Below are 22,100 nucleotides of genomic sequence, written 5' to 3'. Positions count from 1 at the left end.
TAAGTGTTTGAACAATGAACATAATATACATCATAAATTATAAATATTATTGTATGAATGCGTTAATATTATTCTAGGTAATATTCAAAAGTTAACATCAAAAATTATATTATTTTGTTTTTATTTTTATCAATATTATGTACTGTAAAATTGTGTATAATTAGTTAATTATTATTCGAGTTAATATTGTAACAGACTCCCTACTCTTACTCTTACAAGTTACAAACTATTGCTTATAGAGATTAGGTATCAACTTATAGTGTTAATAATTTAAAGGTAAATATTATTATGAAGAAATTAAAATAAACTATTATTATTAATTTTAAAAACAGTTTTATAGCCAAATCTATAATACCTAGTAATAATGATTCAATCATCATTCTCCGTAAATTCGTAATCGACGGTATTCACCATACCACTATTCAGGTATTCCTATAAATCTCATTTCCTTACCAGTTATCTTCCTGCTTTAAATATACGGCATTGTCCATATTACGATAGCATAATAATAACCCCCCTTAATCCAGACTTGAGTCCTCGCTATATAGTTACAGTTATTAATAATTTTAAGAAATAAGAGGATGCTACACCCGTATGTGTTGTCTCCGTCTTACACAAGCACAACATAGCAAATTGTCGTTCGCTATTCTCAATAGTGTGCTGTTGGTTTTGATGCTAGAGTGAAACTACCTATTATCAAACTTTTAAGAAAATTATCTAGGTCTTAGCGTAGGCGATTTTTTAATATTTTAATTTTCAAGCGAGATATGAGCATTTTTAATTTTTGATATTCCACATACCCTTATTTTTCTCGAAAATGAAAATATCGAAAAATCGCCCAAGCTAAGACCCAGATAATGTTTTTACTTAAACGTTTGATAATAGGCCGATTCACTCTAGTATCAAAACCAACAGCACACTATTGAGAATAGTGAACGACAATTTGCTATGTCGTGCGTTACACATGCGGGTGTAGCGTCCTCTTAAATAAGTAGTCATTTTTTACGATTTCATTGCAAAATGGTTGTATATAGTCACGACTATTGTACCTACATATTATTATGATACCGCAACAGTTTGTCATTGACCGTCAAAACTTTTGGTTTCCTTTTTATTTTTGTTATATTTTCTCTAAATACAGTATATCATCATTATTATAAAAATTAATTATTAATTGTTTGAGATAATACATACACACTAAAATGGTGAAATTGTTTTTCGCTTCTTTCTGATTATGCTCATATAAAGTCGCGTATTTTTTATTATCCCCTGGAAAATAAAGGATTTTTTTCAAGTTGTAATGGAAATAAACTGTATTTTACTGTCACAGTTAAAATTAGCATTCAACACTACATCTTAATTTCCTTATTATCTTATTATTTAATTTTTCAATGAATATCGTAACCATATTACAATATACATAACACCCTCATAATAATATTATGTTATGTAGCTATATGGTAGCAATATTTTGTTATTTCGATAACGATAAGTGTGTAACTATTTTTAACTTCATAATCACCACGATTATTTTGTCATCATATATATTTGTTCGTTATTTTATCTAGACTTTAGACTCTTTATTATCTTTTGACCGATGGTGAAGACACATCGTACATCATTAGTTATTACATTTAGTTTGCAGGTATGATGTTATTTATTTTATGTTAAATATAAATAAACTGTTTTAATATTTTATTTAGAATTATTTCGATATAACTATAAACAATTGAGGATCTGAGGATGCCTCTTTTCTCCCTCTGACCCACTCTCGACACGGACATTTTACGTTCAACAGAACCAATCTTGTGTGTTGTTAGCTTTAAATATTACAGTGAATTGGCGTATTATAAAATATAAAGTCAATAACATTATTATCTGTGTTTGTACGATGGTTTTTTTTAATAATTAATTTGTGTATAAATATGTACAATATTATGATTTAAAAATGATCGTACATCGTAAATAATTTAAGTATTATAAAAAATCCAACGTAAAAACACAGATAACGTTTTTAACTTAAAGTTTGATAACAGGTCAATTCCCTCTACAATATTAAAGTTAATATCGCAAGATTGGTTCTGCTGAATGCAAATTGGCTATGCTGCGCGTGGCCGCGTGGGTCGGAGACAAAAAACAAATATTGTGCTAACATCCTCTCACTATGGCACATTGGCACGTGCCTTATTGTATTGTTGTGAATAACTTTTCATAAATATATATTACAACCTATGTCCAATATATTGACTATTGGCGATTTTGACGTATTACTTATACATTTAAAGTGATGACCGACGAGGTTATGGAATTGGCATTATTATTTAAAATACTCAATTGTTTTGGGACCATGTGCAGTATTTCATAATATTATGCATATTAATATATAAAATTATTGTAATCTGCTGGGTATTATAATATAGATAACTTCTGCGAATAAAGTTGTACATACTAGGTTCATGGATTTAATGTATTAATTTACATGAATTATATATTATTTTATTTTATTAGTTTATCGATTAAAAATAGGTAACCTATAACATTATGTTAATTATTTTTGGTGAATACTCCTTTCATTTTAATAAATTTAACATATTTTTTTATACACCGTTAATGAACGATCAGTTATAATTCAGAATACTGAAACTTGCAACACGCCTATGTGAAATGTTGTAATATCGTAGTGAGTTATGATTATTTTACTTGTACCTCAAAGTTAATAATATAATATAGGTACTTAACTTGAATTTGTTGAAGAAAAACGCTTTGTATAATGAGGGCGTTATTTTAATTTCAAAACCATTATTGGCCTTATAATATTTCAAAATTATCAAAAACATCGGTTCATATTATCCTCGTTTTATTTTGTTTTATTCATTTTATAAGAATTTCAGGGAAAAAAATATTTTTTGCATTTAGTTAGTAGTTTGTGAGTAATCAATTTATGTAATACGCTCGGTTTTATTATATGAATAATTTCCAGACTATTGCTATGCTATAATATATTAATACTTATTATACATATTTTATTGATTTCAATCACATGCAATGTGGTTTTTTATTGTATAATATACAATTTTCTGTTTTTCTTAGGCATTTGTTTTGTTTTGTCTTTTTATATCTGTTATATCCTTTAATCTGTAAACTTAAGCATTTATAATAACTATATATGTAAATAATACGATTAAGTTCTTAAATTAAAGCATTTATTTACCTATCAACACATTTTTAACTTATCGTGCACACTGCACACTATAATATTACGTAATATGTTAGTATTTATTATTTTGAATGTTGTATCTGTTGTGGATAGTTTTCATTGATATTACTGTAAAATGAAATAGGTAATATTTATCTTAAATATCCATATTGGATTAATATTTGAGTAGAGTTAAATACGAAGTAGACGATAGTAAATAGTTTTGTAAGCTGCTCTCACTGCTCTACGACATATGTCAGTGGTTCTCGACCGGGGTGACATGGACCCAGCTTAGGGGCTGTGGCGCAATGAGGAATTTAGTTTGGGGGGAATATACGTTTTTAGTAAACATTAATAGTCATTAGTCATTACCAATACTTTGATCAAAATGTTAGCCGTAAAAATAAAGTTTTGGGGGGAACTATCCCCGTAATCTTCCCCTCCTAATTACGCCCCTGCTTAGGGGTGGCACTAAAACTCCACGACAAAAGGAAAAAAAGAAGAAAAATCATTGTTATTTATTTCCGCCACTGTCAATGTAAATAACATACCTCAAGTTCCTATCTATATTTTTCATTTGATCATACCTTTATTATTTATTAGTCTATTTGTCTATTTGATTTAGTATAAAACATATCCTTCTCACCTTTATAATTTTTTTTGAAGAGGAATGCAAATGAAATAATAATTCAAATCATAATTCGCTTATTATACGAATAGAACTTACTGTTATGTTATTACTTACCAATAAAAGCTGTTTATATTTTTATTTGCTAAGGATAAACGCTGTAAGTAAATTTTACTAATATACTAATAATCAGAACAAAAGCCACATTTATATTATTTTATCTTAACATATTGACCGTTAACAACATTTAACCAATTTAAAGTCAAAAGTGTCAACGTTTATTGAACCCAGCAATTCAAATAAAGCGTGTACTTTATATTTTTCCATTTTTTTTTTTAAAGAATAATTCTAAAGTATACAGTTGAGATTGTATATTATTTTGATGTTGGGGTGACCTTTCATGTCATTAAAGGTGTGTGGTGTCGTGGTGATCATAGGCGAAAATTGGGGGGGAGCTTGGGGGTGCTAAGCCCCCCAAACTTAGCCATAGCCTCCAAAAAACCTAGGACATATAATTTTAATATGCTATATAGCAATGGTCTGCTTGCCTTTAATATATTCAGCCCCCCTAATCAAAAGTTGAAATTGCGCCTACTATACTGTGCGTGTTTACTATTATATTATAGGGATGAATTTATCGATTCTTTGAATCAAATGTGATGCATTATATAATAACATGTGATACTCTTAGTATTATTGATTCTAAGAAAAAAAATCATTTTGATTTCAATTAAAATAATATATTTACATATAAAGTTACAATTATAATTTTTATCGATTCCCAGATTTGTTATCTTTCTTGTATTGTTTGTCCATTTAATTGTAAATTGATCATAATATTGAATATTGTCATAACTTTTATTATCAAATAAAGATAAACCGAATGAAGTTGATAATATTGAACATTTAGTTTATTAGTTTATTATTATATGAAAACTAAAAAAATCTTGCTCTTGTAAAATTGTACATAATATTATATTAACAAACTTGGAGATTTTGTTGTCTATTGATTACTAATCGTACCGTAAGTGCTGGGGTGTTGGTAGGTTAATCGTTTAATCATCGAATAACCATCCTCGAACCAAAAAAAATTCACGATTGTTATGTTAAAGTATAATATTACGCATTTGGGTCTGAGGCAAAGCAATTTTAACTTTAATCCTAAAATTTCCGAAATAATTAATTTCCAGACTGTCCAAGTCTGTATTATAAATGATTATTTATTAGTTGTTATCGCACATTGCATTTTACCGTGTGTCCGTGTATTGGTGGACTATAAATGGTGGACTATTATAACTAAATATTGAACTGTATTTGGATATTTCGTATATAAAATCTCTTGGTCGCTGCACCGCCGCGGCATCGCCCACCAGGCTGCTACTGATATTCAGATTACGGTAGCCCGGTGTATACGACGTGTCGGTACTCCTAGATTTCTAGTGCCAACAATCTGGGCAACAGGAAATCTTGTTTTGTTATCTTACAATCAAGAGTTCAAGAGTCCAACTTGAGCTTATAAAAATTGATAAATTCATAATATGATTAAACTGTATTGTACAAAATGTAATACGATTTAGCATATTAATTATAAATATCAGTAACACCAGTCGCATTATTATGTATTTTTTTTTCCGGTTTAATCGAGAGCCGGAGGAGGAACTGTTGCTCACATTGCTTCTCCTCCGGCCCCCAAACATTATTATGTATTATAATAACCTACCTTTAGACTATATTTGTAGGTGCTTGCTTATTATATTTTCATTTTTAAATAAAATAATAGAAATTTCTTTTCGTTAATTTAGATTGTAGAACAAAAATAACAGCAATTATTGGTTCTAACTTCTAAGACGTACAAATTGATTGCAAGCCTCATCATATTATTATGCATAATACCCTACGGCATACACATACATAATATATTTTACTTATAATAAAATTGATTTTTTTTATTCCTCAAAGTTTGTTTTAAAAATATTTTAAAGAAAAATGTATTATGTATGGACATATTACCTACAAAAAACATCTGAATAACACCTATAATCGACTATTATTATAGTTATTTTACTTCTTTATTATTGGCGGGTATAGTTTAGGCTTTATGAATAACCAATAGGACTTGTGAATATTCTATTATAATATATAAGTAGAAATTGGCCTGGATTAAGTCTTAAATACACTATAAAAACTGTAGAGTGGATTTTGTTTCAAATAAATTAAGTACAAAACGTAAGCCCCTTTCAAGTAAAATGCAGCCACTAAGTCAATACAATCAAAAAAGGTTTACATAAATAAAATTAATGATGTATTTTTTAAAAAAAAAATTCATTATTGATAATAATTTATATCTTAGATTCTTACTAATTTTGTTATAATGTTATTAGTTATTACTTATTACTCTGATAAAAGTTAATTAAAACAAATATTGAGTATTGAATACGAGTTATATAGTTGTGCATATATTATACATATTATAATGAATCTAATACAATATTATCGCATAATTTAGATTATTCGTATTATAATATTACTAATTAGATCTGTTAACATTATATGCATTCATCTGTGTTTTAATTATAATCGTGAAGTTTTTCATCGTATTAATTCGACCGTAACAAAACATAAATTTTGAACGCTCTACAATTTGATCATATCGCCAGATTATATTGTTCATTCAGGACTTCCCAGTTTTTTGTTTAAGGTAAAAACAATTAACAACCCAATTAATTACATCCGGACAATAGATTTATGTATTGATGTGTTTGTATGTGTGAACGAGTGATAATATTCATCACACAAATGATGAATATTAATGCGACATTGAGGCTTCAACAAAGTCATCTAGCTGCGTCATTATGAAATCCTTGGGTCCGGGATCATAGTACACCTGTGTATTGAGGTTTATTTATTTTGAAATTGTATTCGTACCCAAAGAGTGTTAAATTGATGTTAAAATTTGTGTGCGGAATGTGTTTATTTAATGATTTCTATATCTTACAATGAATGCATTTTTTTTTTTTTTTGTTATTAAATGTACTTTATAAAATAAGTAATAACAATGAACTATGAAACGATTTAAATGTATTTCCTTATGTCGTAATTTGTACCAAGATGGCAAGATGTAGAGACAGCAGGCATAGTCATCTAAAAAATTGATATAATTAACAAAACGTTGGTAAATATAAAAATAAGACATTATGTTTTCACTACAATGTGGTAAATACGAGGGATAAAATCATATTTTATCAACATTTATGAACATTTACTCAAAAAGGTATTACATTTTTTTTAATTTTTACAAGAAATATACAATTTATACATTCAAGCACAATAAGTACATGTGAGATTAGAATAAAAATAAAACATTACTCAAAATAAATAAATAAATAAATTATGAGGTTGCATGAATAAGGAGCCACCCATTAGTAGCACTTAGCTTGGAAGATTAAATTCTAACCGCATATAATACTTTGTATATAGGATTCAGAATATTTATATGAATACGAGTATGTAGGTAACAGAAGCTTTAAAAAGAAAACGTTTTTACTACTTAATTAAGGAATTTTGTGTGAGCTTATTTCCCAGATCATATGAGTCATCACTGCGCTTGCACGGGCAGTTTGAACATCAATAGTCACAGATCATCAATAAGTACATACCTTAAAAAGTAGGTATTGATAAAAATTAAATTAAAAATAGGAAGGATTTACGATACCTTAAATGTAGAAACATTCTATAACCTATGCATTCTTGTTTTCACGCCTTTGAATTTTTGATAATAATATTTTATGTAAATCATAAAAAATAAACCACTTGATAAATGTTTTTACAATAAAAAAATTTCTAAAAACCATATTTAAAAATTGGCTATTTTGAAATTTTCATAAATTTTCATAATTTTCATAAAGAATTTAAATACAATTTAAAATTTATATTTTCAGCATTAAAAAAATAATAATACAAAACGTTATATTATACATGTAGCGCACGAATATTATCACAATATTCAAAAAATATTGTCAGATCTTTCTGTTAAACCCTGTATATAGAACTATTAAAATATTAAAAAGCTGGTTTCATACGTAGCGAACATTCTCATATAAAAGATTGATTTCTTACTGATTGTCTTGTTAATTTGCTACGTGTGAAACCACCAAATAGATAAGTACTTATTTTGGATCTATAATTAATATTTTTTTTATATACTATTTGTATCGCGATGTTTGTGATTTTTATCTGGGAATATAAAAATCCTATCCAGATAAAAATCACAAACATCGCGATACAAATTATTCTTATCTTAACCTATCCACTACCGCCATTGTAAAATGTGTTTATTAATTTTTAAATTCCTCCTTGAAACATATTATCATCTAAAAGTCTGGTCAGTTAAATTTACAATACGTGTAAAAGCAACCCAACCCGTATAAAATGCTAATTATGAAGAATGAAAAAAACATTGCACAATATTCTTCCATGGTTCCATAAATCAATGGTAGTGCATAGTTTTTAAAATGTTATTGTAGATAATATTTTAATTATTATAACCACACCATTGTTTAGAACTACCTACATATTTTAAAGAAAAGGAAAAAAAAAACAATTGTATTTGTTAGTTTATGTGCTGTTGGGGAAGTCTTGGACTGTGTTTATTTAATTATTCGACAAAGATAATTGAATTCGTACTAATGCATTTCATTTTGTATGCAATGAGACATATTGAATGCATTATTATTTATAAGTTTATTACTGTATACAGGTGGTATTTATGATCGAGTTTTACAGCTGTTATTATCAGCTATCGTTGTAAAATTTGTTATTAGGTTATGTTATTATTTATTATGTTTCAAAAATCAAAAATCTTCTCGAAAACATATGGTAATCAACATTCAAATATTAAAAGTCGGTTGGGTTGAAGTGTGGAACACAATTTATTATTGTGAGTTGTGACTTGTGACCTATATAATATTATGTACGAATAATCTCAGTACCTACCTACTACCTACCTATGTTATCGCACCCTTAAAAATCCAATAATTTGTTCTAAATTAGTTTTTGGCTTTTGCAGCTTTAGTTTATATAATGCATATTATTTGCATCCATAACGTTACAATTTCCATTTAAAGTTTTACCTTTTTCAGTTGCTAGTAATATGTTTAGTAGAACTGTAGGAGTAATATTATGCATATTTAATATTATACAAAAATCACAGTCGTATAGAAGTGAGAAGAACATAGTTTTTGTTCTTCATTTTTAATGCTTAAAAAAATGCTTTTACGACATTATGTTAGTCATTAGTTTATGTACAGTAGTTGGTCCCGAATATGTCTGTACCTATAGCTCTCCTGTTTATTGAGTAGTAAGAACCATGTCAATTAATTTAATAGTCTGACTCTCAAAAAATATAGTAATAATAATTATTATATACTATGTAAGTAAACGTGTTATTTTTGGAAAAAATTTCTAAAGAACATGTTTTAATAGTCTTTGACTCTCAAAAAATATAGTAATAATTATTATTATATACTATGTAAGTAAACGTGTTATTTTTGGAAAAAATTTCTCAAGAACATGTTTTAATGTTACTAAATGTATTACCTAATAAATAGTGTATGCCTAAACTATTTGATTAATGATTACAAACTAAATAAACACTGAGACAGTTCAACGATTACCGCAAATAATATTTCATGTTAATTTGATTACAAATTTAACAGATTAAACAGGGAAATCAGCTTTCAGGATAAATTACTAATTACATAATCAAAGCAGTGATGGGAGGGAAGAAACAGACGTTGAAGGAGTGTTCTATTTCATGTAATATTATGAAATTACATTGATAATTTTTTGTGGTACGTATTGTAGTATTCGTTCTTTGCTCTATACGAATTTGTTGATAGTGAACAAGTATATATTTTATTCTTGTTCGAGACAAATGTCTATAGTATGATAATATTTATCTATATACGTTTTTATACTATTGTCATACGACTATTAGCCCAGGTATTTGTGTAGATTCCTTAAGTTCGGTTTACATTGATTTTGTACGTAAGGTACCTATAACATGAGATAATAAATTTTCTAATGTTACTATTTATTGGAATGGGATAATATTAAATATTTTATTCTATTGTTAAAATAATTATGTTTGATGAAAATTTAACTTGACTATTCACAATAATTCACATATTACACATTAAAATGAAGCGACTTTTCATTTTCATTATTTTGTAATCAAGTGTAGGTAATTCAGTTATTGTGCAGACAAAATGGGTTCGTAATAAATTACAATGTATTGGGACAATATATAATAATATATATCATGATTTATAGCCTTTTGGTAAAATTGTAAAACGCAATACCATCAACCTAAAATGTCACACCAAACATGCTAATTAGATGGTATTATGTATTTATCTATTTTCGATTATGTTCGATGGGATGAATGGTGAATGAATGACTTGACTGGTTAATTACAGGAAATGCACAAATTACTTTTTTTTTTTATTTCATGATTGAACATTTTATAAAAATTTGTTTTGTTACACCTATTTTTTCGACAGGTTAGTTCATCCAGGTGTCTATGAAACACAAATTGCAGGAAATTTAAAACGTGTTCACGAGTAACGTTTTTCGCCTATTTGTTTGGGCGTTGGATTTGCATTTGCTATTCAGGGACTATTTCATAATTTTTTTTTTTTTTTTGAAGGTCAATCGTCTCTTTTTTCTAACATTCTAATATTAATCGTAAATTTTATTAGTCTAGACTTATCAACGACTATTATTTTTCATGTTTACTACTATTATTTTGTATACTTATACTCGACTTTTAGTAATTTTTATTGCAATTCAGTTCAAATTTTGTGTTGACTTTATAACAATAAATACTATGATAGTATATTAGTATAATACGTTGTCAGCTTCGAAAATAGAATGAGTAATTTTTTGTTGTGTTTAGTGTAAAATTCAGCATAAATATTGAGAACGGTGCTCGGTAAGCGTCTGACGACTGACAAAGTGACAACTCAAACTTTAGTTGCGAAACTTATTTATTGCTTTATTACGTGTTAATATTCTTAAATATAACCAGCCAATGTTGAATATTATATTATTATGTCCTTAAACCAATATTAGAATCAACCAATTCGCAACACTATCTGAATTTATTCTATTAAAAAAAAAAATTAAATAAATTTGTATAAATAAAAAAACAATAGCCTTAGTTGTTAAGTCTTAGACTACCTATCGTATACGTTTTTAAGTTTAGAACCAAGCGGCAGGGGACAAGATACAAATCAGTAGTCGAATAGTTGATGACAAGAATGTTGGCAATTTAATCTGTTAACAATGTTTTTTCCCCAACATTTTAGGTTTTGCGTTTACAAAATGTATTACCTATGTATCCTAATCCGATAGTCTGACTGCAGTTTAATAGTTGCTTACTTTGACTTTTAAATTTTGCTTCATAAAAATATTTTGAATCAGTTAAAAGTGATTAACTATTCATTAATACTGTAAATTCTAACATAATATAAATAACAATAAATTATTAATGTCCAATAATTTTTCGTTCTAATGTTCTAGTTATTCGTATTACCTTATATTTAAGTTTATTCTATTTTAAATCAGCTTACATTTTAATTAGAAGTAATTAAATGACAAAATGTTTATGAAATTTATTCTTGAAAATACACCAATTTAACATACGGGTTCAAAATCCAATAATATTCTGGGTTTAAAAGTGAAGAATTATTTATAAATTATGTTTCTCATAACTATTTGTGTCGCTCTGTATCGTAATAATGTAAAAATACAAAGTTTACTTAGAAAGTAAACATGGTATAATAAATTAAGATAAAGGACTATCTACTTTTCCATATCAATTGTTCTGATTATTATGGTTAGATAATAAATACATACCATTATATAAAATTTAACTATTTGTTTTATTTATTTAAGTTCTGTATTACAAAACTTGTTTATATTAATGATGTAATATGGTGTTCTGCCAGAATTTTATTTATTCCGACGTCAATGCGAGTCGCAGAAAATTATAAAAATAAAAAATTATAATATTATTGTTCTGATTTCGGAATTGTACATCGAAAAATGTATTTATTTGAAATATATTAATGGATTATTCGAGCGTTAATAGGTGTTGGTTAATAATTCAATATTTGTATTGTATTTAATTATATGACTCAAAGAGAATTACAGAACTTAACTTCAGATGAAATATATTGTTCTTATGACGTTTTCATTATTTATCTGATAAATTATGGTTCTACCGACTACTATTATAATAGTACTAGAGATGCTGTAGCTGTATAAGTGATAGTTTTTAAAGAAATTATTAATTTACGTTATGGTTATCGTCCTAAGACATAAATATATATTTATCAACTACAAAAATTGTTCAAGCAGTATAGTCGTGTAGTTTTAAATGTTAAATTTTCTTATTATTTTTAACCATATAAAAAAACGATAAGCAAAGTAATGTTACTCGAATAATAACTATATAAAAAGTGTAATTTTAAATGGGCACCACGTGATGGTGTTGTGAAAATGACAACATCCTTCGCAACTTCGATTCTTCGCGTTTTATTTTTTTATTTTAGTTCGCATTTGCTCTTAACTTATTAGTTATGTTCAGCAGCCAATCCGTCTTCTTTGGCAATCGCATGCGTATGCATAGTGTTATAATCTCGATGTCCGATAATGGCTCTTAAGTCCGCGGGCCACCGTACAATTTTAAAATCAAATAATATCGGACCGATCTAAATCGAGTTTGCGCTTAGGAATCCGCCACACACACATAGGTATGTATGAATAAAAAAAAATAATACCTATTATGTTATTATACACACTTCGTTCGTGTGCGTATCAAAATGTTAAAACATGATCGATGATATTCGTCTGCACAGCATAGCAATATTATACCGATGTGCGAAATATCGTTGTTGTCGTTTTAAGTGGGTCCGTTAAAAACGATCCTCCGACCGGCAACGCGATAAATATCCGGTGTAAAACCGCATTAGCGTGTGCCATTATACGAGTAGTTATTCACACACGTGTATTGTGCTGTGTGTGTGTGTGTGTGCGCGCGTACGTGTGCGTATTTATATAATATATATATTATATTTATATTATATACGCGCGCGTATGGAGTTCGATTGACAATCTCATTTTCGTACGAGGCCCGAGGCGGCTGTCCATTTCAAGGTCTGCACTCTCTGCACACTCCGTCCGCTCACCGCGTTTAAAAAAAAAATAAAATTTAAAAAAAAAAATAAAAATAAATCTCGTTCCGCAGCAGCAGCTCTTCGCACAGGCAGCCTTTCATTCCACATTCTAATGAACCCGGCCGACGGACGCGTGTCGATCCAACGCTCAGCGGCGCGTACTTGCACCTATTATTAATATAATATACTACGAGCGCTCGTGTAAATAATAATAATAATAATACTGTATATAATAACAATATTATCGCGTGTGTGTGTGTGCATAGTATAATATAATATAAGGCGCACACACGTGTGTGTACCGTCGCAGTCGTCGCGATCGTCGTCGTCGGAGCAGACATCACCCGTAGTAGTATTATACCAGTTGTAGTAGTAGTAGTAGTGTGGTGTCGGTCAACGGGCATCCAACGCGGTCGTCGTGTGTATTAATATTATTATTATTGTCGTACACTCGTTGGTCGGGTCCGTCCGAACGTCGTTTCCGAGTACCTAACATACCAACGTTTAAGTCTAAAAATTCGCCGTTCCGCCCGCAAACCGTTTTCAGTATTATAAACAAATAATATTATGGCGGACGTACCCCGCCGTACGACGTACGTATTATATTTTAATATTATAACGATTTGATGATGTTAATAATAATACTATGTAAACTCGATTTTGTTTAAAAAAATTATTACGATAGTGATATACTGATATTATGTAAAGCGAGAATTCGGCGTGCCGTCGGTCGGAAGCGCGAGTTTTCGTTCAAATATTTTTGATTGGCGTTTTGAATTTGTGATGTGTTTTGCAGATGAAATCGACGTCGCATCCGGAATACCTCTCATCTACACGACCGGTCAGAGATAAGTTATGATACCAGTTTTATGATATCCGACAGATACAAGCACGTCCTGAGTCTTGGCCCGGTTTTCGCCGACCAATAACACTAAAATGGTGGTAGATCATAGTGGATCTAACAGTCCAGGTAAAAAAAAAAATTACTTTTACATAGTAAATTAAACAGACACTATAGCGAGTTTAAAATGTTTATACTCCTCTCTTTTTTTCCCCGTCAAACGTTGTTATGTACGTGACGAGATAATATATAATTTGACATTGACGCTGATTTTTTTGCCCGGTTTCAAAAAATCTCATGACCAGCCACGGAATGTACAGCGTAGTAAGTCATTGGGTCGTGTCTTAAAATTGCACTGTAAGTACGTTACCACAAACGCCTCCAAGTTAAAAACCACCGATGGTTACCGTGGTACACTGGTACCTGTAGCTAAATAGTAGTAATTAGTGCAAGTTATCTGCATATTGCGCAAAAAATACAACAAGACAAGACAACCCCGCGACGATTCGTGTCCGTAAAAGATCAGCAAAATCGTCGTTTGAAATATTACTATAATAGGTACGTTGTACCCATTAATCATCTTGAACTTTATTCTTCGCGATCCTACCGAAAACCCCGATTGATTATTTTGTGACACTTATCTTGCGTAGGTAACATTTTTACATGCGGTTCGTCGTAAGTGTATCTGCATAAATTAATTACGTATGCTGTTTTTATTTTTTGAAATTCGGCCAACAAGAACTTCGCTTAACGTGTTTTAATAAATTTATTAGGAATAACTGTTGAACGCCGTGGTATTAGTATTATATAATATTATATTTTATACGCATATGACATGTAACGATTGTAATAAATTCATATGTGTCATAATAGCATTTTAATTGGCGGTATAATATAGACGAGTGTATTATAGGCACACGATATACCTTAATGTCGCCGTACAAACCGGGTCTGAGACTTGTGACGCGTTTCGTTACAGTTTTCAAAATATAGCATAATAAAAACTAAGCATAGTGAACAAAAACCGTTATTGTTACAACGTACCTACGTCCTACGCCGGTAATTATTATCTCGGTTGCGGCCACGAATTGAGATACACATTGCGGCCACCTCTAAAACCGCGTGTAGTCGATGTTCGTTTATTTGTCGGTTTGGACGCATAGTAATTTCTTTCTTCTTCCTCCAAAACGCGTATTATAGTGGTAGGTACCTCATACAATATTAATATAATACTACACACCCGCTTCTCATGCGTATAATACTGTAGTATAATATCGACGCCCCAGATCAACACTGCAACAACCCAAATAATTGGTTTGTTGGGTATAATGTGTTTTCTATATTGTTTCTCTATGTAACGTAATGTAAATTATAATTTTGAAAATGCTCTCTCGTGGTCAATAATTTAACTATATTTTATTGTGTTCTTGAACTGAAATCGTTACAAGATCATCTATAAGATGGTGTACATAACTTGAATTTGTTATAACTCGAGTTGTTGCAGTTTTGAACTGGGGCGTCGATATAATGTCATGTCGTTTGCCCATTCATGGTTGTATTGTAATAAAGTCTCGGACCACTTGTATAGTCACCACCACTGCCACCGCCTCGCCGCCTCCACGTGAATCCGTATGCTCTCGGCCCGGCTCGATCATAATCGAAAAGCGAAAAAAAATAATATAATACAAACATAATAATATAACATGCACACGAAAACAATGCCATTGTACGGATTCTTCTCAATCTCTCTCTCTCTCCTATGTATATTCTTATCTCATTGCATAGTAATAATATTATCGCGTGTTTGCGAGCAATATTGCTGGAGTTGAAGAAGAAAAAACGATCGTTTTATTATTATTTCGACAGCTAGCTATCTCGGCGGGGCACGATCGTGTCTGTTCGCGATCATCAGATTTTCAGCGTACACCCAATTGATTTTTAAACGATATCGAAAATCCGTTCGGTTCTTATCGTCGATTAATAATAAAATACTGCCATATTAAAAAAAAAAAAACGATATGACTCCGTTGGACAATTTTTAAATCTCCGACTCGCACAACCGTCGTCGTCGTCTTTTCTCTTTGTCATTTTTCTTCTCAACCCACAACAGCGGTGGCGCAACGACGTTCGTTCTAAGTATAATAATTATTATTATTATAATATTGAACGGACCGCTCGAACTTTGGTCCTGTACGCGACGTGTCGTGAAGGCTGGGGCGGCGGTCACACCGAATAAAAATCACTATCATAGACCGTATTAAACCGAATTGTAGTGCACATGCCACATTATACGCGTATCGTCGTCATTATTATTATTATTATTATTATTATGTGACATACACTTCACACTAAATAATATCGTGTATAGTAGTAAAACCGGCGGCGGCGCGTCGTGGTGTCTCTCGGGCTCAACCAACTGCAGTCGTTGATGAATTCGGCCTTTGACGTGCCACGGTCGTTATTACAACGATATGGACCCTCCCAACGGCGGCGGTAAAAAAATCTACAGTCATATATTATTATGTACACACGCGTATCTATTTTCGTTTTTCTTCGCCGCGTTCTTCACACGCACACACCTGCTGCATCATCTCGAGACGACCCGCGAAACAACTCTCCCTGCAAGTCGAAATCACATACCCCTGCTCCGAGGGAAAACCATACGCGAGTTTTTCCTCTTAGGCGTGTTCCGTCGTGTCGCGTAAAACAAAATATGCGCGCACCTATCGTTGTTAAACTATTTTTCAGTCACCATAACGATAATATTCCACCAAGTCGTCTATCCCCATCAACGACGGCGATTTCCGTCCGCCGATTTCCAAGTATCGACGGTTTAACGTAATATTGTATTTGTAATCATTTTTCCAGACACGAAATTCAATAATGGCAGGGTAAAAAACCAAGAAACTATCGATCTCAAAATCAAAAGTAAGTACCTAGTCCGTATCGGACGTTCACGTTTTTACGGCGTGTTGTATAATATTGTAATGTTGCGTTATTTTGCTGCGGTGTACTTAAATGTCATGTGGCGTTTTTGTCTTTGTTTTCAGGCGGGACGTTAGACAGATACGAAAAAAAATTAGACGCCGTCGAAAATGGTTCGTTTCCCCCCACCAAGGAGGTGGCAGATTTCGAACAAGCTATTGAACTCACTGGTAATTGCAAATTCTGATGTTATGTCATATTATTAATTAAACATTTTACAGGAGATTATCTATAATCTATATTTTATTTTTAGGTACATAATAATTTATATATTATATTAGTTTTTTTTATAACAGTTATAGCTAATGTGATCGATAATCGAATGTGCATGATTTTAGAACATTCAAATAAAATCACACCACAATAATATAAAGTAAAGTAAAGTGATCACTGATCAGTGATTAACAATAAATTACAATCACAATAATTACATCCAGGTCAATTGGTGGAATTTCACCTTTAATCATTAAAAATATTAATTTGTGGTTTCTCTATTTTTTTTTTTCGATTTAATTTAACATTCAAATGTTGTAAAGATTTTTATAAATATAGTATCTTTCTATATTACAGGTTAGGTAGGTTAGGTCAAGTTAATATCTCCAAAATTATATAATTGATTATATTGTTATTATTATATATTTTTTAATAACAATACAATTCTATTCTGTATTTGTAAGTAATTGTCAGTTTAATTATCAGCATTTTTGTATCTTTAGGTTATGGAAAATTCCATTATTTACTGTTGGTCGTGTGTGGTTTCGTCAGCACCAGTGAGGAAATGGATGTTATATGCATGTCATTCATATTACCATCAGCCCAATGTGATCTTAAGCTAAATACGTCTTCCAAAGGATGGCTAAATTCAATTATATTCATTGGTTAGTGCGAATATATTTTAATGCCCATATTTACCATGCACTTAATGACTGTAATATTTAATAATGATATGTTCTAGGTATGATGGCTGGTGCATACATTTGGGGTTCGTTAGCTGATGCATTGGGTCGTCGTAAAGTATTAATTGTTATCAGTTTTATGAACGCCCTGTGTATTGTTGCATCCACTTTTGCACAGTCTTACGGTGTATTCATGTTCTTTAGATTTTTAAACGGAGCTGCGTAAGTGAATGTGGCCGATATAAATCAATAAATAAAATATTTTCTAACATACTTTTTAATTATTCTAGATTGGGTGGTAGTGGCCCAGTAATATGGTCATACTTTGCCGAATTCCAGCCCAAGAACAAACGTGGTTCAATGTTGAGTTCAATGGCAGCATTTTGGACACTCGGAAATTTGTTTGTAGCATGTAAGTACATAAACTAATATTGTAATAATAATTTTAAACTTAATATTATGTAATTTATTTAGCATTGGCATGGATCATCATACCACAAGATATTGGCTACAGGTCTCCTACGTTCTTATATAATTCTTGGAGAATATTTTTGGCCATATGCTCCATTCCTAGCGTACTTGTTGCTGTGTTCCTGTTTTTTTTACCAGAAAGTCCGAAGTTTCTATTGACCCGTAACGATCACAAAAAAGCATTAGAAGTATTCAAGCAAATATATGCTACCAATACAGGAAATGATCCAGAAATGTACCCAGTAAGTTTAATTTATTTATTATAGAGTCAGTGTGGATCCTATATTTTGATTTAAAATTGATTTTAAAATAGTAACGAGATATTAAATTATGTTTATTGGATTAAATATTAAGAAAAATTAAGAGTTTATATGAGTTTATACGAGTTTAAGACTATTTCAATTTATATTTTAAAAAAGTAGCATCAAAAGAGACAGATCCATGTTAATATCAATGTCCTGCAATGTATTTTATTGGCTGTGATTTCTAAAACTTGTAGATCTAATTTATTTATAATTATTGCAGAATTAAAATTAAATTAAATTAATGTACGAGTAAAATTATGTATATGGTAAATTGCCATGTTCATAAAAGAGCAAAGACTTGCCATACACATTTGTCATTTAAGTGTGGAAAAAAATTATTTTTTCAGTTCAAATTTACTAGAAATAAAATACTATTGAATTGAGTGTTCAAAATGAACATTTATGTTTAAATGATTTTGTATAACTACACAGCCAAACTAAACCCAACACTTGAATATAACCAAAATTTATAATTTTACATTAAATATTTAAATGTGAAGTCGAAAAAAATATATCTGATGATAAATTTTTATAATTTTAAAATTATAGGTTAAATCACTGGTAACCAAGTCTAATGCGATTGAACATGACACTAAAAAAACTACTTCTTTTAAAAGTATGACTGAAGAAGTGGCTCATAATACTAAGATGATATTTATGCCGCCAATATTGAAATATACGTGGATATCTATAGTGATCAACCTCAGTTTTCATATTGGGTATGTTAAGTTTATGATTGTTTGAAAATTGAAAAGTAATCTAATTTTTTTTTTAAAGTTATTATGGTCTCATGATGTGGTTCCCAGAGCTATTTAATAGATTTGACGAATATGCTCGAGCCCATAATGGTAGTGAACAAGCACTCGTTTGTGAAGTATGTAGCATTGACGAGTTACTAATAAGTTATTATAACTGTTTATATTTATTTGTTGATTGTATAGGTGACTGAATTTGTAGTTAAAACAGGATCACACTCTCATGTGGACTTATGTTCAGACAAAATCGAAAGCGGTGTTTTCCTCGAATCATTTATTACAGTAGCAGCTGCCATTCCTAGCAATATATTTGCCGTGTTGGGAATGGACACATTGGGCAGAAAATTCTTTTTAGGTAAGTTAAAATTAACTCAATGTCTATAAATATTACGTATTAAAAAATGTTCTTTTATTTAGTATTCAGTACAATGGCATCTGGAATATGTGCTGTTGGCTTGTCACTTATCACTAGTAAAAGACAAAATTTAATAGTATCTGCTATTTTTAGTAGTGCTATTAGTTGCGGTAATGCTGCTTTGGATTGTTTAATCACAGAAATTTTTCCTACAAATTTAAGGTAGTACAATAATAAATGATTAATGGTCATAATATAATTTCATTTGTCATTGAGATAAGAAGTTACAATGGAAAATATTTAATCATCATCTTTTAATATCGATAGAGCTACTGGAATGGCCATATCTATGGTAGCTGCCAGACTGGGAGGTATTATTGGAAATATTGTTATCGCTGCGCTGCTAGATCTCTATTGTCCATTACCTACTTACATTGTAGCTGTGCTCCTGATAGGTATGACACAATTATGCAATATTAATACTCAGAAAACAGTAAATATTTTAAAACTATTTCTTTTTTCTATTTAGGTGGAGGGCTTTTGTGCCTATTGTTGCCTAACACCACAAGAGAACCATTAACGTGACCTATTTATGGAAAAGATTATATAATATACAGATTTAAGTCTATCATTATTATTTTATTTTCATTTATTGACATGACATTTTGTTAGTTTTAAAGCCTTTATAGACACATAATTTGCACACTTATTTATATATATATGAAAAAAAAAATTATTTTAATATAATTGTATTAATTTGTTGTTTACTGTATAATATGTATAATATGTGTATGCTAGTACACATATGTTTGTATAGATATTTTCCAGACAAAATTTCTAATATACTATTGTTTATTTTATTTAATTATTATTATTATAATTTTTTTTTTTTTTTTCTACTGTGAATTTCTTGTGAATATACTGTTAACCTTAATATTTTAGATTCCGGTATTTAGTTAAGTTACTTTAAAACTGTAGTGTTAAAATTACATATATACAAACTAGATGCTATTCGTAATTTTTGTATGTTTGTTTAGTCATAATTAAAAGTTTTATGTAAACCAAATAAAAGTATAAACAGTTATTTATCTCTTATAACTTTTATAAAAATTAATGTAATTTGGATAAGGGTAAGTATAAGTTACAGAAGGTTAACACAAATATAATCCTGAATGGTCAAAGTAGTGGCGATGTGTGATAAAAACGTAGCCCTGGAATATATTATATCTTCATTTGACACATTTTTTTGTCCTGGACATGCAGTGATGCAACTAGCCTAAAAATGTCCTATTTATTTAATTATGATTACTTATTATGACTGTTACTATTATTACAATGAAAATGTTCATCAATTGTTACAAGTCTGATTTAAAAGATAAATGTCAAAACTTGATTAATGTTATCTGACATTTGACATTTATCTTTTAAATAAGTTGGCTGAATAGTGCTGGTAATTAGTTATCTACTATGAAATAGGTCAATATAAAACTTGACAACAAAATATAAATACACTTTCTGAAACATTAAACAAGTATAAATTATAAAATACCTTATTTCTTATGAATTTGTGTCTATAATTATTGTGCGGTGTTGCAGTCATATTGTTGGCATTGGTGTTCAATAATTGTACGCTAAATGCTGTATGCCTGTATTATTATTATTATTTATTAATTTTGAATTGATATTAAAGATTAATTTACCTTGAGGGGCTATCATGGATCATAGAACATGTAGTACCCCTAGGTAAGCAATAATTATTACAAACTTGCCCACTTGAAAATTCTGCTGAACACAAACACTCACGTGTAAAAACTCACCGTTCCAAACCCTACCACCACCACAAACAGCTAATGGCAAAAGATGCCGGGCTTAAGGATCAATAAAAAAAAAAATATATATTTAACAAAGCTTACAATTCTCTGAAAATTAAAAAAGTTTTTTAAAAATGCTAAATCAAAATTTAATTTTCGAATTCTTTGATTCATGGAACGAATTTTAGATTCTGAGTGGAACGATGAATGTATTGATTTTACAATGATGTGTGTTTTTTTATTTTTTTTGTGTCTGTGTACACGATAAGTAGTCGAAATAATGCTACGATTTTCAACTTCAGTATCTTGTTCGATCAGAAAGTGAATATCGTTGGTGCATTGAGGAGGTTAAAATTTAAAATTCCCAGTAATTTTCAAAAGCGCCAAGAAAAATTAAGGAAAAATGGGAATTTTTACGCAATATCGATTTTTCACAAAATTGAATTTGGTTTTTGGTGTAACTTTAGCATTTTCTATACACCATAACATTTTCAAGATATTTTGACTTATTTTGAGCTCTTTACGGACATTGTCAGTTTTCATTTTTTTTTAGTTTTTTTTCTAAAAATATCAATAAAATTTTATTTGTTGGATAAAAAAAGCTTGAAAACTTTAATA

General features: G+C 29.8%; 1 protein-coding gene across 5 annotated transcripts in view; it reads left to right on the top strand.

Moving 5' to 3' along the window:
* The window catches only part of LOC100167336 (synaptic vesicle glycoprotein 2B), a 90,411-nt gene extending 69,674 nt beyond the window's left edge, over positions 1 to 20,737 (top strand). For 3 of the 5 annotated variants that reach the window (XM_029487791.1, XM_003247228.4, XM_003247229.3), the window contains exons 2-14: positions 13,860 to 14,033; positions 16,773 to 16,832; positions 16,955 to 17,059; positions 17,606 to 17,767; positions 17,845 to 18,007; positions 18,076 to 18,197; positions 18,260 to 18,498; positions 19,111 to 19,280; positions 19,339 to 19,435; positions 19,503 to 19,671; positions 19,734 to 19,893; positions 19,999 to 20,126; positions 20,201 to 20,737. In XM_029487791.1, coding sequence (XP_029343651.1) covers positions 14,000 to 14,033; positions 16,773 to 16,832; positions 16,955 to 17,059; positions 17,606 to 17,767; positions 17,845 to 18,007; positions 18,076 to 18,197; positions 18,260 to 18,498; positions 19,111 to 19,280; positions 19,339 to 19,435; positions 19,503 to 19,671; positions 19,734 to 19,893; positions 19,999 to 20,126; positions 20,201 to 20,256 — 1,665 coding nt within the window. In that variant the 5' untranslated portion in view covers positions 13,860 to 13,999 and the 3' untranslated portion in view covers positions 20,257 to 20,737. Of the gene's footprint in view, positions 1 to 13,130; positions 13,657 to 13,859; positions 14,034 to 16,284; positions 16,398 to 16,772; positions 16,833 to 16,954; positions 17,060 to 17,605; positions 17,768 to 17,844; positions 18,008 to 18,075; positions 18,198 to 18,259; positions 18,499 to 19,110; positions 19,281 to 19,338; positions 19,436 to 19,502; positions 19,672 to 19,733; positions 19,894 to 19,998; positions 20,127 to 20,200 lie in introns of those variants that run through there. The other 2 variants (XM_001948055.5, XM_008188878.3) reach the window with 2 other exon arrangements.
* The last annotated feature ends 1,363 nt before the right edge of the window (positions 20,738 to 22,100 follow it).

The sequence above is a fragment of the Acyrthosiphon pisum genome, chromosome A1 (genome assembly GCF_005508785.2).
Source record: "Acyrthosiphon pisum isolate AL4f chromosome A1, pea_aphid_22Mar2018_4r6ur, whole genome shotgun sequence".
In the NCBI taxonomy this organism is placed as follows: Eukaryota; Metazoa; Arthropoda; class Insecta; order Hemiptera; family Aphididae; genus Acyrthosiphon; species Acyrthosiphon pisum.
Note: the sequence above shows the minus strand (reverse complement) of the source record. Positions and strands in the feature narration are given on the sequence as shown.